Genomic DNA, 16,715 nt, shown 5'->3' with positions numbered 1-16,715 from the left:
CATCTGAGCTGTTATAATATGGCTCATCATCACCTCCTAATTTACGCTTCCATTTTTTTATATTATCAACGCCTGTTTTTGATTTTCCTCAAAGTGTTTGAAATTCGTATTGAAGCCTCAATTAAATTTAAATAGTTCATTGTAGAACCCATTTAAGTGTGACATTCTCAACAAAATTCTCTTAATAAAACAATCCCGTCACTATGTTGGTGCCACTCACCCACATGACATAAAGATGTTGCTACCACTCCTTTAATTTCACCATTCACATTACCCTCAGGGAGGACCGCATATTCAATATTTGGCCATCATCACAATTTCACAAACATAAATGTCGATTCTACGTGTTCCACTCCTCTAAAAATAGTAAGTTCCAACAAATTCCTATCATTTTTCAATTGCTACCAAACAATTATATAAGTTTTTGCCAACTAATATAATTAGTGAGCTCAAAACAAATTCAGACACATCTAATTGAAACTTTAAAGGCAATTTTTTTTTACATAAATATTAAATGCAAATTTTTAACTTCTACTACGTACATTTGAGGTTGAAAAAATATTCAATTTTCAAAATATGCCTTGTGTTGACAAAGAGCAACGTAGTTTAGAATAAGGATTTACAATTCTAATATCAAATATGTTTGCAATAGATTAATTTCGTATAGTTTATAGTAATTAGAATGTTGAGTCTTAATACTATAACATTAATATAGGTTTATACTTTGTCCGTTCTTATTTATGTCACCATTTTAGATTTTTTGTTTCTTATGAAACTAAGTTTGCCATTGTATATTTATTTAGTGTTCTCTTGAAGTCAAATTTCCAATAAATGAGCATAAATAATATATTTTAATTAATTAAATGACCAATGACATGAATTAATGATTTAGTTTTCCATGCTGGTCATATTCATATTTTCAAGCATATAACTCTCAAAGATAAAATAGAAAGAGTAATATTGTTTATGTATTAATTTTGTGAAATGACAAATATTAAAAAAATATTTATTTTTAATATTTAACATATAAATGAAAACGGAGGGAGTAAACCTCAATATTATTCTTTAAGTCTTTTATTATTGAGTTCATACAAGCTTAAGTACAATATGCTTGGCCCATAAACGTTTGAATTCAGAAAAAAATCAGGTTTTGTTTAGTTTCTAGCCGAAAAGAATCATCTTGGTAGGACCACAGAGAGATGTCTTTATTGATAATTAAATTAACTCTTCTGACGATGAGATTTATCTTAAATATATATATATTGGTAACCTCATAATCAAACTGTATTTTACATATAAGTAAGACAATTAATTTTTTTAGCCATATGCTAAACCAACATGGTTAAAATATACACTATCTTTTCATTCTGATTGTATATGTTGGGTAGTATAGTTATATATATAGGTATGCATATATACATAATTACTATAAAGAGATTATTTGTTAAATCATTAAATTAGAAATCATAATAATCTTTTCAAAAAATAAATAAATTATATCTATAATATTTAAAAAATATTATTAGCTATGTAGTTAAGTCTTAAGGATGGTCTTTCCAAGTAATTTTTCCGAACTTATACCGATCCTATAATGTAAGCCCCTTTTCCTAAACCCTAGCTTGCTAGACGTAGTTATTTAAATCTATTTGCACAGCTAGCTTGAAAAGGTAGCTATTACAAAATCAAACTTTTAACTTGAAAAATAAAAATTAGGAAGTACCTATTTTTTAACTTTAACTTTTTTTAAATCATTTTTAAAATATCTAAACACCCTCTGAACATATTTATTGACTTGGGCATTATCTTCTTGGCCCTTAACATATTTGAGAAGGCTTCATGTGTATATATGTTGTAGACAGAGACTTAAAAATACGCCAAATTAGACACTCTACAAATTAACTAAATACAAGAATAAAATAAAGAATCTGATGACCCTTTAAGACCATTAAAAGTTAATTCATGAAATTTAGATGAAAATTTTCTCCCAAATACACATGCTATAGCACATTATTTTGATTAAATGTTTTAGAATCATAATATGAGTTCAATTAGAGCGAGTGAGCTCACAATATCCATAAGTATTGAGTTAAGATTTACATGCTACTTAATTATTAGTTTATGAAAGAAGTGTTCTTTAATGCTTGTCCCCATGCTCACAATTCTAGCAAATAGTGAAAATATATAGTTGTGTTTGGAAAAATGGCATAATTATTTAGCAGATCAAACAAAACACAACTTTAATTTGTTATAGCGTCTGAACGTGGGATATAATGAATGATCCCTTAATATTATGAAACACAAAAATAATTAAAAGCTTGAATTTAAACATGACAGTTCAATTGGGGTAAAATGTCATCAATTAGCCATTTTGTTATCCAACCATTTGCCTTTTGTGTCAAATGACTTCCATCCCAACTTATGTAAGTACTCGGGTCTGCACACGCCTTTTCAGCTCCTGGCTTACCACATCTCCTATCTTCGGTGTAATTATATTCTCCTCCTATTCCACAACATGCTATTTGTAGCGTTTTTTTGTCGAATCCTGAAAATATTAAAGAATACAAAAAAGAATGTTAATAAATTGCATATTATATTAAAATTAGGAAGCTCCTACCTTGAAAGAAAGTTAGATTAAAATTACTAATTGCCCTCACTATTCCTCAAAATTAGTTATATACACTCACCAAGAGCGACGGCATTTCGTAGAAGCCAGTAATAGGCATTGTAGTAATCGCCGTAAATAATTGAAATGTTTGGATACTCTCTGTTCAGCTCATGAATGGCTTGTTGCAGAAGATTGTTATAAGATATTATAAAATTGTTCCATTCTTCCGCGCAATGGTACTCATCGTAGACAGTTGAGGATTTGTTCATGTATAACGTTAGGATAATTGGGAAACAACCTGAAGGCAAATTGCCAGGAACTAAAATTCTAGTAGCCCCAAAACCAATGATTGTCTGCAAAAAAAATAAATAAAATAAATAATCATAATCAGGAATCAAATTTAATTTGAAGCTATTCTGATAATATAATGAAGAAATAACAAACACTTACTCTAACAGAATGAATGATGTTTTTCACAATATCAGGCACTATTCTTCGCACCTCCTCTATGGGTCTACCTTGCTTAAACCCATAAGTAACGTCATCTCCTCCAATTTCTCCGACTAGGAAAAGTGAATTTTCCAAATATTTTGCGCAATCTAGCAAGCAAGAATAATTGTTGAAAAAAAATTAACATTCTAACTGTCTAAATTAGTTTTATAATAAATAAGTAGAGAGTAATTACCATCAGAGCAAACAGATTTGAAATGAGAAGACATCCATTGAAGCTGAACACTTAATGAACTATTTGTGAAAGACATAGCGATGTTCCTCGATATAAGGTATTCCGCTGATAAAGCAGTAGCCCCTGATACAGCGAAATTCGCACCATGACTAAAATCTGCATTTTCTTCTAAGGATGGATTTAGGAGAGGAAGACCACATTCCATCGCTGTATATTACGAGAGACACAAATTAAACAACAAAAAATCATCAAACTTTTATATATATATATAATAGTAGTGTTGGAATATATATCAACCTATGTAATCAAGGATGATGAATCCATCAGAACAACGTCCCGTTGCATTCTGGTAAAAATTCATCCCATAAGGAAGTTTTCCGGTTTTAGTTTGAGATCCACAATAGCTCTCTCTCAGACAGTTTCCAGTATCGGAAAGTGAATCACCAAACTGATAAATTCTATCAATTCTGCATTTCTGTAATTTTGGTTTTTCAAGCTTTATTAATAATTTTTGTGTATCATCATCTCCTTTGATCAGTTGAAGAAGCAACAAACTGATTAAGAGATGAATCACTACCACTCTCATTACGAATGCCATGAAGCACTACCACTCTATTATTGCAAATAAAATGTTTGGATTATATAGAGAGGCAGAAAACGTTACTAATTTCCATAGGATGAAAATAGGACGTATGGCTAAAAACAAAAGCAATGAAATATAAGCAATTAATACTGTTGTTGTCTTTTACAGCTAGATAACACATTCAAACGAAAGAAAAATTATAAGCCCACAAAATAATATTCTATCTTTTATTATTGACTTGCTGCCTTAATAAAAAATAAATAATAGAGTAATATTACAAAACTATCTCTTGGATATATATAATAAATTTAATGCTTTGAAAATGTATTAGATATTGAATAATATTTGATAGTATGGATAAAATAGTACAAAAAGTAAATTATCTCTTGATTTTTCAAATTTAACAAATATTGTTGGACAACTATTTTTAATAGGAAAAATTATATAAAATAGCAAACTATTAATTCAAATTAAATGTTATAACCACAGTTTGATTTAATTGTAACCCGAGCAAACAGTTATCATTCGTCTCTCTCCCTGAATTTCTTGCTCGCCACTCTCGATTTCTCGCTGGGCAGTCTCTCCTTCGCCTCTCTCAGTTTATACAAATATAAATGTATAAAATGCGTTTGTCTTTGTATAAAACGAGAGAAAACTGTATATATACATATCTTTTCGTTCGCCTCTCTCTGCAGAGAATCTCGCTCGCCACTCTCAATTGCGTCTCTCACTTTATACAAACACAAATATTGCGTTTGTGTTTTTATAAAGCGAGAGAAAATTGTATATACAAATACAAATACATATATTTTAGTCCTATACACTTATAATTATACAAATACAGATATTCCCCTGCCCAATTTTCTTTTGTCTTTCTCTCTTTCTCGCTTTATACAAACACAGATTATACAATTGATTCTTTTGTATATGTATATCGAAATATACATATTAATAGCCATAGCAAACATAAAGTTTGATATGGAGCACAATTATACAAACTATAACTATATCATATTAATTTTTATGTTTGCTAAACCTAAAATTTATTGTGAAAATAGTAGACAGTAAAAAAAATGGACGAAGGGAGTATGTACCAACGGTGTAAATAGCCAGTTATTAACATCCTAATTTGGAGTTTTTATTTTTTTTTATATTATTTATAATCTTTTCGTTATCCATACAAACTTACGAGATGATTAGCCCATAAACGTGCTTGACTTAAGAAAAAACATTTCTTAGTTAGTTTCTAACGAAAAGAATCGCCTTAGTTGGGACCGCATAGAGATATCTTTAATAATGATTAAAATACTTTTATTGTTTTTTTCTGACATTGAAATTTATATGAAATAATCTTGGTAACTAGATAATTAGACTACTTTACATATATGGTTCATTTCGGATCAAGTCTCTACACTTTAAAAGGTAGTTTTTTTTCTTATATCAATGTGATTTTGTTTACGTACACTTAATTTACTAGATAATTTTTTTTTGAGAAAAGGGTCTGATATACTCCTTAACTATGTCATTTAGAGTTGATATACCCCTCGTTATGAAAGTGGCTCATATATACCCCTACTTATATACAAATGACTCTCATATACCCTTTTCTTCTAACGCAAATGAAAAAAAATTAATTTTAGTATAATTTTTTATTATTTTAAAAAAAAATATATATAATTCCATATGAGTATATTTAATCCTACTCAAACATATTTTTTTACTTTTTTTGGTTTCAATGACTAATTTAGATTTATTATTTTGATGGTCAAATTTATTTATGTTTCACTAATATTCTTGTAAAACTTTTTATAGATGACCAAATTTTTTTCTTCAAATACAAAAATTAAATTACAATATAGAAAAAAAAATAGTTTTAAATTTTTTTCTTTACACTAAGGAATGAAAGAAAAAAATTAAATAAGAATAAGAAACTCAAATAATTATAATCAAAGAAGTCAAAAAATAATTTATGTATGAAAAGGATTAAAATATACTTTGAACTTTGCTAGAAGAATCATATATACCCTTAAATAATTTTTAAGAAAATTAAAAGTCAAAAATATAAATTTAAAACTAATTTTTTCACTTCCGTTAAATGAAGGGTATATGTGAGTTCATTTGTAACGGTAGGGGTATAGTGAACCGTTTGTATAACGGTAAGGGTATATATAAGTCACTTTCATAACGAGGGGCATATCAGCTCCAAATGATAAAGTTGAGGGGTATATCAGGCCCTTTTCCCATATTTTTTTTCATGAACATAAGTTATGGAAATAAATTATCTTTTACTTACCTGTTAAATAAAATTTAAAATATTTCAAAATAGTGAATCTACTAAATTTAATTAAAATTTGGTCTTATCGGCAAAAGTTTGTGTATGATGGACAAGAAAAGCTTGAGGTTACTGAACATGATTTTTTTTAGTTTCTCATTTGGTGTCAGAAACTTACATTGAATTTTAATTAAAAATGAATTGTGAATTATAGAACTCCTTTTAAGACGACGCTCTAAACAATATATTCTCTATATACTCGAGATTCAAATTTGAAATTTAATTTTTAATTAAAAATAAAAGCAGTCATGCTGCTGTGGTACCACAACCCCATATTAATAGAGTTTGGATTCAAAAGGGTAAGAAAATTTTCTCAAAATTTCAAAAGGGCAACTAAATTAAATATCAAACTAAAAGGGCAACTCTCTTTGACGTCGTTTAAATTCATTTAAATTAGGACTTTCGCCACAAGGCGCGGCCTCCTTTTAGCCTTGTAAGGCTCAGCTGCCATGCGCCTTACAAGGCGCATGGATTTCAGCACCTTGTGGCTTTTTTTAAAAATATAGATAAAAAATTTTGGTCCGATTATTAAAAAAAAAAATTTTTTTGGTAAAGTTGCTAAGCCTAATCTTTTGTCATAATCAATAATAATATATAAAATTATCTAAACTATCCATTAAAAAAAAATTGAACTCCTCCGATTATTTAAAAAAATAAAAATTTTGAAGTCCTCCGATTATTAAACTCTTCTTTTTCTCTTTTACAATTTTTTTTTAAAAGAGAAAAAGAAAAGTTTAATAATCGGAGGACTTCAATTTATTTTTTTAATAATCGGAGGACTTCAAAAAAAAATTATGCTAAAAACTTGTAAAAAGAGAAAAAGAAGAGTTTAATAATAGGAGGACTTTAAAAATAATAATTTAGTAATCGGAGGCATATTCCAGATGCCTCTTAAGAAAATTTAGTATCCTTTATATAGGCATGAACTAGGGTTTAAGGTTGAGTAGCCTCCAAGAATTCTAATTGAAACTGAACACCTTCTAGAGTCCCAATTCAAATTGAACACGTCTTGTAGAGTCCCACAAAATTTCAATGTCTTGTAGATATCTCTATTTGCATTAGAAAAATAAATAAATATATATGTATATTAATTTGAAAACCTTCTTACACAATTGATCGACAACTCAATGGTAAGGAAGAATTGACGAAAATGTCTTTCATACTAGTGTTGTGGACTCAAACCTTTTTCTTTTTTTTTTTTAAAAAAAAAGCTTGCAATATTTTTCTTTTTTATCCTAAAATTTAGAACCCAAACTCATAATTCTGGCTAAAACATATCAATTGGTAGCTTATTGTTTCATATTTCTAGATTTCAGTTGGTATACTAAAAATTTTAATATGTCATATTATATTTATTTGTTTTTTTACGTCCTGCAATAATGATTATATCCTCAATAACGGATCAGGCTCCCCTCCATTACCCCTTCCCTCCATTTTGTCAAGTGCACCCCTAGATAAGAGACACGTGTCTTATTTAAAGTTTAAAGGTCAAAATTATATTATATTAACAAATATCATAACCATAGTTAAGTCAACTAATTTCAGAAAACTACTCTCTAAATTTGGTAAATAATTACAACATATTCCCTACAAAATTTGATATTTATTAATATCATTAATTTCATGTTATATTTTATATTTAAATATTAAATTTATTATATTTAAGGTGAGAATCAACTAAATAATTTTCTGTACTAGTAAACTTTATTCTTGAAATATTATACTACGTTGAGAAACGAAAAAAAAAGTGAATAATTATCAATGTTGAAAAAAAAACATAAAATAAAAGCACACGAAACAAAAATAAAAAATAAAAAGACAAAAGGCTTTTAGAATAAACGATATCAAAATCATTCCAAGGAGAAAATGTGGTTATTGTACGTTTGAAGGGAAAAATATACGTTTTTTAAAATATTCGTTTATATTCTTATTTTTGTGAAATAAAAGAAAATATTGTTTTAAATGCAAATATTTTTGACGATTATTATTTATCACATTAAATATAAATGTTTCATGTTCTACAATTTTAATATTTAAATATAAAAATATAAGATCAAATTAATGCTATTAATAAATATTAAATTTTGTATGAAATATATTTTTATTTTTACCAAATTTAGAGAGTAATTTTCTAAAATTAGTTGACTTAACTATGATTATGATATTTGTTAATATAATATAATTTTGACCTTTAAACTTTAAATAAGACATGTGTTTCTCATCTAGAGGTGCACTTGACGAAATGGAGGGAAAGGATAATGAAGGGGAGCCGAATCCCTCAATAACATGTTCTCATCGTTATGAACAGCAGTTCAACTAATTGCCCCAATACTCCTCAAATTACTATCCACCTACCAAAATAGACAACATCAAAATAACGCAAGTTTAATTTAAATCTCATACTAATTGTGTAAAATGAATTCCGTTCCATTTTATGTTTTTGAGCACTTACCGAGACTAATGAATTGGTGTTCTTATCATAATATAACACAAATTGTCAAATTATGCCGCTTAGTGGCATAAGTTTAGATCACAAGTTACGTCGTTAAAGACACAACTTAGTTCCTACCGATAGAAGCATAAATTCAATTTCAGAACCCACAAATTATGCGATAAGATATAACTTAATTTGTATAAAACTTATAACTAAAAAACGTAACATTTCTCTACACTAATGCTAAATAAAAAGAAGTTCTCTAAAATTCCGTTGTAGCACTAGAAACTCCGTTCTCTCATAGAAACGATCACTAGAATTTGAGTTTGAACCATGACAACAAAAAAAAAGTTTTTGGTAAGGAATACTCCCTCTGTCCCTAATTATTAGTCTATTTTTTTTTTTAGTTGTTCCTAATTACTTGTTCATTTTGACAAATCAAGAAAGAATTTTTTTTATTTTACCTATTATACCCTCAATTAATTACTTTGAAAAAGATAGAAATTCTTGAAAATATGTAAGTTTTTAATTCATCCACTCCATAATTAATAAGGAACAATTACAAAATAAAATAATTTTTTTATGTTTATTCATGTTTGATTGAGGTATTGATTATACGAAAGTATGTTATTCTTTTGGTAGGTGGTTAAAAATGGTACACGTTTGCAGTCACCATGAACACACAAAATGTACTAACCCAATCTAAAGAAAGCGGCCCAATCCGATCATCCAATTGGATGTGAAAGGACAATAATTAATGCAGTTGTTGTCGTCTTAAAAGCGCGCAGTTGATTTTTTTTCCTTTCTGTCCTAGTCCCAAAAATATTCTCAAATCTCAAATGAGAAAGACGTGATCAAAAAATTAAAAAAATTATAATATTTTTTTTATTTTAAAATAAACTGATTTTTTTTTTTACTTTTTAGTTAAAATGTATTAAAGTTAAAATGATAAAAATATTTTAAAATATAAAATGACATAGATAAAATATCATTCTCGCCAAATTTTCTGGCCAAAAAGATTTTTCCATAGTGAAAAAGGTGAAAAATAATTTTTTTGCTATTATATGCGACGCATTTAAAAAGTAATCTTTTACGTATCAGTTTATATTTGTGTCTCTCCCACTATAAAATATTTCAGACACAAGTGACGACATTTTAACATGTGAATGACTAAAAATTTCATAGATGAAAAACTTTAAATTGTGTTAGATGGATTTGTTAGATTTTAAATTTGTACTTATTCACTTTTAGTTTTGTACACTCTTAATGTACGATACATATTTATTAAGAAGGTAAATACACCAAATTGTTGTTAGGGAGTACTATATTTTAATTTAAGTAGCAGTGAGAGACTGATTTCTATTTTTCATGTGTGAGTTATTGCTACACATCCCAATTATTAGTTCTAGTATTGTTTAGCCTGTCAAATTGAGGAGAAGCTGCGGAGAATTTCAGTTCTCCATTGAAGACGCTTCGAGAAGAAAGAAGAAGGAAGAGAAGGACAGAGCCCTGAGATCAATCAGGAGTAATTGGGGAAATGAAAATTGATTTATCTCAACTGCAATCTTACAATTTATACAAGTGTGGTATTCTCTAATCACAAGAAATTGTTGTAAAGTAAAGCTAACTAACACAATACGAAATAACTAACTTCTAACTAATTCTAACTAATCTGCCAGCTAAGCTGACTTACTCATTAATTTAGAAGCTAAGTAATATATATCTCAACATCCCCCCTCAAGTTGGATGTGAGTGGCTCACAGCTAACTTGTGTAGCAGAATGGAATGTTTGGAGTTTGGCAGAGGCTTGGTCAAAACATCAGCCAACTGTTCATTGGTTGGGATATGATGGAGCACAATAAGGCCTTCCTGCAACTTTTCTCTAACGAAGTTGCAATCCACCTCTATGTGTTTCGTCCTTTCATGAAACACATGATTCTTTGCAATGTGAACAGCTGCTTGACTATCGCAAAACACAGAAACATGTAAGTTACATGGTGAATGCAACTCAGTTAGTAATCTCTCCAGCCAGACCAATTCTCCCACCACCTTTCTAACAGCTATGTACTCTGCTTCCGCCGAGGACAAGAAGATGGTTGCTTGTTTCTTGGATTTCCAGCAAATAGGATTGTCCCCCATCAGTACAATATAACCACTTACCGATCTTCTAGAATCAGGGCATGCAGCCCAATCTGAGTCACAATAGGCAGTGATAGTGCAGTCACTGTTGTTAGACAAAAATATCCCCAAACAAGGGTCATTCATGAGGTACCTCAGAACATGGTAGACAGCTTTAAGATGTGGTTCCTAAGAGATTGAAAGAACTGACTGAGGTGCTGGACACTGAAAGTTATGTCCAATATGGTATTAGCCAAAAAGTTTTAACTTTCCCACCAATTTTCTGTAGAATGTGGGATCTTTTAGTAGAGCTCCTTCATTTGCTTTGAGCTTAACTGTGGATTCAAGAGGTGACATGGTTGGTTTTCATGATGTGCAGTCAAATTCTTTCAACAAATCTGCAGTGAACTTTCTCTGTGAAATTAGGACCCCAATGTCCTTGTAAAGTATCTCTAATCCCAAAAAATAATGAAGTTTTCCCAAGTCTTTTATTTTGAATTGATCATGAAGGAAACTCTTCAAGGAGCTGATTTCATTAACATCAATTCCTGTCAATATTATGTCATCAACATAGACAACAACAATCACTAGAGAAGCACCAGCCTTTCTATAAAACAGAGAATAATCACTGTCCGAGTGGGAATAACCTCTTGAGAAGAGCATTTGAGCTAACTTTTCATACCATTGTCTACTTGCCTGTTTGAGTCCATACAATGATTTTTTGAGTTTACAACACAAACCTGTGCCTTCCACCAAAAGCCCTTGAGGTGTGTCCATGTAAACTTCTTCACATAAGTCTCCATGGAGAAAAACATTGTTAACATCCAATTGGTACATATATCAGTTCTTTTTCACAGCTATACTAATCAGTACCCTGACAATAGTTATTTTTATTACTGGAGAAAAGGTTTCATTGTAGTCAATCCCAGAATGTTGAGTGTATCCCTTCACAACAAGTCTGGCCTTATATCTCTCCACTGTGCCATCAACTTTGTGTTTGATCTTGTACACCCACTTACAACCTATTGTTTTCTTCCATACAGGTAACTTAACAAGCTCCCAAGTATTGTTGGAATATAATGCATCAAACTCAAATGTCATTGCTACTTGCCAAGCAGGATCTATCACTGCCTCCTTATATGAACATGGTTCAATGTCATGTGAAATGTTGTTAACAAGTTGTCATGCACCGAGCCTACACCCTGGACGTGACTGGCACTCGAAGACCATTGCTGGCCCAAGCAAACCCTTGGCCTGGCTTACTTAACTCAGCGGAAGACAATATTCATATCTATAATGAACAATGAACTTAATTGAACTGAATAATAAAATAACTGAGAATGTTTTAAAGATTAAACATTCAACTTGGCCAAAAGTGGCAACCCAAGTCTTTGGCATAAGAAAGATAATACAAAGTTTATTGAACTACTTAACTGTCTATGAAGCCTCTAAAACAACTGAGATGGATGTTGGGACAAACCCCACAACATTCTAATGAACTAAACTAGAAAGCGAATAAAAGAGTCCTCCGGATAGCAAGGAGGCTCACCAACAGACTCTGAATGCTCAAGCTGGATCAACGAGGCGTTGTATGCTGATCCTGGTTACCTGCCTCGTCTGCATCATAATAAGATGCAGGTCACTTGGCATCAGTATATTAAATGTACGAGTATGCGAGTTGGAATGCTAACAAACATAGGCTCGGAAGAGATTATGGAAGAAACACCTACCTGGCTCTTCTCAACTCATGGAAACTCAACTCAATATAAAGCAATAAAACACATGCTATATATATATATATATATATTCTCAACTCATGGAAACTCAACTCAATATAAAGCAATAAAACACATGCTATATATATATATATATATAAATATATATTCTCAACTCATGGAAACTCAACTCAATATAAAGCAATAAAACACATGTTATATATATATATAAATAAAACTTACAAAACAATTGAAAACAATCTTAGTTCGTTAAAGATAAAGAGGTAACAAACTTAACTTTACTCATTTAGAAAGTAATATAACTTCTGTGGGAAATTCTCTAACCGACAACCATCACTATGAGCCTAAGTGATGGTATAACGTTTTACCTCACGTTGCCAATGACAGTCCTATACCTTGCCATCAGTATAAAACCTGAACTACTAAGTGGATCCACTAGTCTATGCTAGAAAGCACTAAGGAATCATCTAAAAAGTATTATCCTTTTTTTGCCCATGATGGCTACATGGTTTTATGGGGACTTGAGTTAATATGAACTCGCGTCCCCATATCGGTGCTCAATACTACTCCCAAAATATACTTAGCTCATATGTTTTTAAAAACAATTTCTTCTCTAGTTTGAGATAATTGCTCAAATTTAGCTTAAAAAACTCTCTTGGAATCAATGTTCCCTTTTTTTGCTTAAATGTGAAAACATTTATAAACTCTTTGGGATTACTTAGTTCCCATATACTTTTGAAGAAATGAACTTCAATCTTTACTCTTTACTCAACTTGAACTTTAAGTCTTAAAACAAAGTTAAAAGCATTTGCAAAAGAGTTCTTGAAAAGACTCGAATAACTTTCTAAACTTGGCTCTTAACTTTTCTTGAATTTGACTTTGTGGATTCAAGGTTATGATTCATGTTTCTGGATGATTTCTAGGTGTTTAGAAGTCATTTAAAGTAGTTAGAATCAATGGAAAGTGTTAGGACACTTTAGAATAACTTAAATAGGCTAAACGATGAAAAACTGATGAAAAACTCCGATCCGAGCATGTCCCTGGCGCGCCGCGCCAGACCCCAACTTACTGGGCTTGTTTTGTGTGCACTGCAGGCGCGCCGCCCCAGCCTCCTGGCGCTAGGGGTGCGACACGCCTGGCCCTCCCTAGGTGCGTCTGACGAGGTTTTCAACTCATTTTCAGATCCTAAATCATTTTAAATCTGATTCTTTTTCCCAAATTTCACCTTAGATTCATGTACCCAAATCATATACACAAAATATAATCCAAACAACTCCAGAAAACAACACTTAATCATCAAGAAACTCCTAACTCACCACTAGTGTTCCAGAACGAAATCAATTCAAGTACAACTATAAAAAACATCAATTTCCCAATCCTTTAGAACGAAAATATGTTGAATTAAACATGTTTGGCGCATGGGTGAACTAACCTAATGCTAAGTGATCTCACATACCTTGTAGGGATCACCCTCGACGAATTCCACAACCAAACTTCGACGATGTTGAGCGTTCTTGCTCCTTCTTCTCCTTTCTCCTTAATCCTAGTGTGAAATCCCCAAATTCTAAAACTGATTAAAATATGATTTGACCAATATTAAACTCTTAAAACGGATTAAAATAATAGGGCAATGAAAAGACTAAAATACCCTTTAAAATTTCGAATTGAACAATTCCTTAGTCCGACAACCCAACTTCCTAAGGGCATAACTCACTCATCCAAACTCGGAATCGTGCAAACTTGACGGCGTTGGAAAGATCATTCCTAGATTTTTCCAACCATATCTGGAACTACACCTAACTCATCCTGATCTAAGAGTTATGGTCGTTTGAAGTTTTCCAAAAACTCACTTTAACTTACTTAAAATTTTCTAGATTTCCTTATACTTTCCAAAAATGACTATTTCCAGATTTTAAACTTCTTTCTAGTTCTTCCTAGTTGCGAGATGTTACACAAGTTGTTGACTATCCTAGTTAAAACTGGTAAGGGACATGTGATTGTTATTGTATGCATAATGAGATGAGGGGCTTGGATTTTGGGTTTGTAATAAGGGTAAAAAGTAGTTATATTCCTTTAGGTAGGTTGGAATGGTATGTGACCTCTTGGACCTCCTAAGGTTTTGATGTTGGTGTTGGTGAGTAGTTGTGTTTAGTGGGGATTGATTCATTATATCTGATTCATTTGAGGATGGTAGGTTATTATTTTGTAGTGTTAAGGGCACATGTGTGGGACTAGGAGGCTGATCAGCATTAGTGACAGTAACAGTGGTGTCATCATCCATCATATGAACTTTGTTAGGAGTACTGTTAGTGTAGTGCAATATATTCTGATTTATATTCAACTTTTTCAGTATTGTAGAAAAACTAGAATCAACTTCAGAAAGAGTAAAAGGAAAAACATTTTCATAAAATGACATATCTCTGGAAGCATGTATTTTCTTAGTGCTCAAGTCTAAAACCTTGTACCCTTTTTTGTTGAAAGGATATCCTACAAAGATGTGAGGTGTGGTTCTTGGTTCGAACTTGTCTTTGTGACCGTTGAGAGTAGGGAAACAAAGGCACCCAAAAGCCTTAAGGTGAGAGTAGGCAGGTTATTTATTATACAACACTTTAAAAGGAGTTTTGCTATGGAGAACTGAGTTGGGCAATCTGTTTATCAAACAAGTTGTTGTAAGTATGCACTCTCCCCAATATCTAGTAGGTAGTTTTGACTGGTATAGTAGTGCCCTAGCAACTTTAAGAAGATGTTTGTATTTTCTCTCTACCACACCATTTTGTTGTGGTGTGTATGGACAGGATCTTTGGTGTATTATTCCTTTTTCTTGCAGGTACGTATTTGTCTCATGGTTGATGAATTCTGACCCATTGTCAGTTCTAATGGACTTAATAGTGACTGTGAACTAGTTTGCTACAAGGGACACACAAGATTTTATGGTCTAGAGGGTGTTGCTTTTACAACTAAGAAATTGAGTCCATGTAGACCTACTAAAGTTATCAACAATCGTCAAGAAGTATTTATAGCCATTATGAGTAGGTACATGGTAAGGTCCCCACAAATCTAGATGAAGGAGGTCAAAACATTTAGTACTGGAAGTGGCAGTTTTTATTGGAAATGGTGATCTTGTCTGTCTGGCCATGGGACAAACAGTGCATACAAAAGGTTGTTTTGGTGAGAAGGATATGGAAATAGAGAAAATTCCTTTCATTTTGATAAAGGGCACATGGCCTAGCCTGTTATGCCATAAGTGATCAATGCAATTTCCATGAGACATGCATGACATGAGAGGATTATCAAAAGTGGAATTCACACCAGAAGATGCAATGGTAGAAGTATAGTAGAAACTAGGAGTCACAATATCACTTCTTTCATTACAAGGCAAATCAACAACATCAAACAAGGAATTACATGAAATGGATTTGGAATTGCAGAATTAGAAAGTAAACTAGGATGAATAGAAACAGAATGTAAACTAGAATGAAGAGATGAAAGTTTGTTGTGTGATCCAACAGTTGAGACAGTGGAGTTAGGACAAAGAGTGTGACATTTTGAACACAAGAAATAGAGTTCATTATGTGCTCTACCAATCTCCAGAGGGCTCTTTATTGAAGGGCCCTGCATTAAACAAGAAGAAGAGTTGAAACTGATCACTCTGTTATCATGAGAAACTAAGCAATGATCTGATATCAAATTGAATTTCAAACTAGGTACAAACAGAACTTTATACAAAGTTAATGAAGAATTCAAACATGCATCACCAATTTCTGTCACGTTTATAGCCATTTGGTAGAGTAACTAGAAAAGGGTAGGGTAATGGTCTAATGCTGATTAATAATGTTTTGTTGAAGGTTATTGTCACGACCCGGGAGTATCCCCAAGTCGTAACATGCGTATTCAACCTCTCGGAGGTCTCATACAAGCCCTTAGCATTCATCACATCAGATATGAAAAATAGTACGAAATTAAAAACTCTTTAAATAAAATCCCATAAGACTCAAAGGTCACTTTTAAAAACATCATTCAAAGGTACACAAGCGGAATACTAAGTCTCTTAGCCATCTTAGACATAAACGTGAAAACATACTAGGGACACGGCCCTTTACAATCAAAAGAAGTCTATTAAGTCTATTACAAGAACCTTATCATAAAACTAGAATAGAAAAGTCTTGCCCTCGACATATGAGGACATACCACAAAATCTAGGAAGAACTTCAAATCCCAAGTT

At 31.5% G+C, this 16,715-nt stretch overlaps 1 protein-coding gene across 1 annotated transcript; it reads right to left on the bottom strand.

Annotated features, from left to right (window-relative positions):
- Positions 1-2,162: 2,162 nt before the first annotated feature.
- Positions 2,163-3,941, bottom strand: LOC125870701 (acetylajmalan esterase-like). The gene is made up of 5 exons (XM_049551200.1): positions 3,588-3,941; positions 3,291-3,497; positions 3,056-3,204; positions 2,685-2,958; positions 2,163-2,542 (listed from the first exon to the last, which is right to left on the bottom strand). Exons 1-5 carry the CDS (start codon positions 3,886-3,888, stop codon positions 2,322-2,324), a joined length of 1,152 nt encoding a protein of 383 aa, XP_049407157.1. The 5' UTR covers positions 3,889-3,941; the 3' UTR covers positions 2,163-2,321.
- Between the last annotated feature and the right edge of the window lie 12,774 nt (positions 3,942-16,715).

This window comes from Solanum stenotomum, chromosome 1 (assembly GCF_019186545.1).
Source record: "Solanum stenotomum isolate F172 chromosome 1, ASM1918654v1, whole genome shotgun sequence".
Taxonomy (NCBI): Eukaryota; Viridiplantae; Streptophyta; class Magnoliopsida; order Solanales; family Solanaceae; genus Solanum; species Solanum stenotomum.
The sequence above is the reverse complement of the archived record's forward strand: the minus strand, read 5'-3'. Positions and strand labels throughout refer to the sequence as shown.

Excerpts from the sequence above, each read along its gene's own strand:
- LOC125870701 (XM_049551200.1), bottom strand. The coding sequence starts at position 3,888 with ATGGCATTCGTAATGAGAGTGGTAGTGATTCATCTCTTAATCAGTTTG. Across the intron at positions 3,498-3,587 it reads CATCATCCTTGATTACATAG|CGATGGAATGTGGTCTTCCT; the intron begins GTTGATATATAT and ends CGTAATATACAG. Across the intron at positions 2,959-3,055 it reads ACATCATTCATTCTGTTAGA|ACAATCATTGGTTTTGGGGC; the intron begins GTAAGTGTTTGT and ends TTTTTTTTGCAG.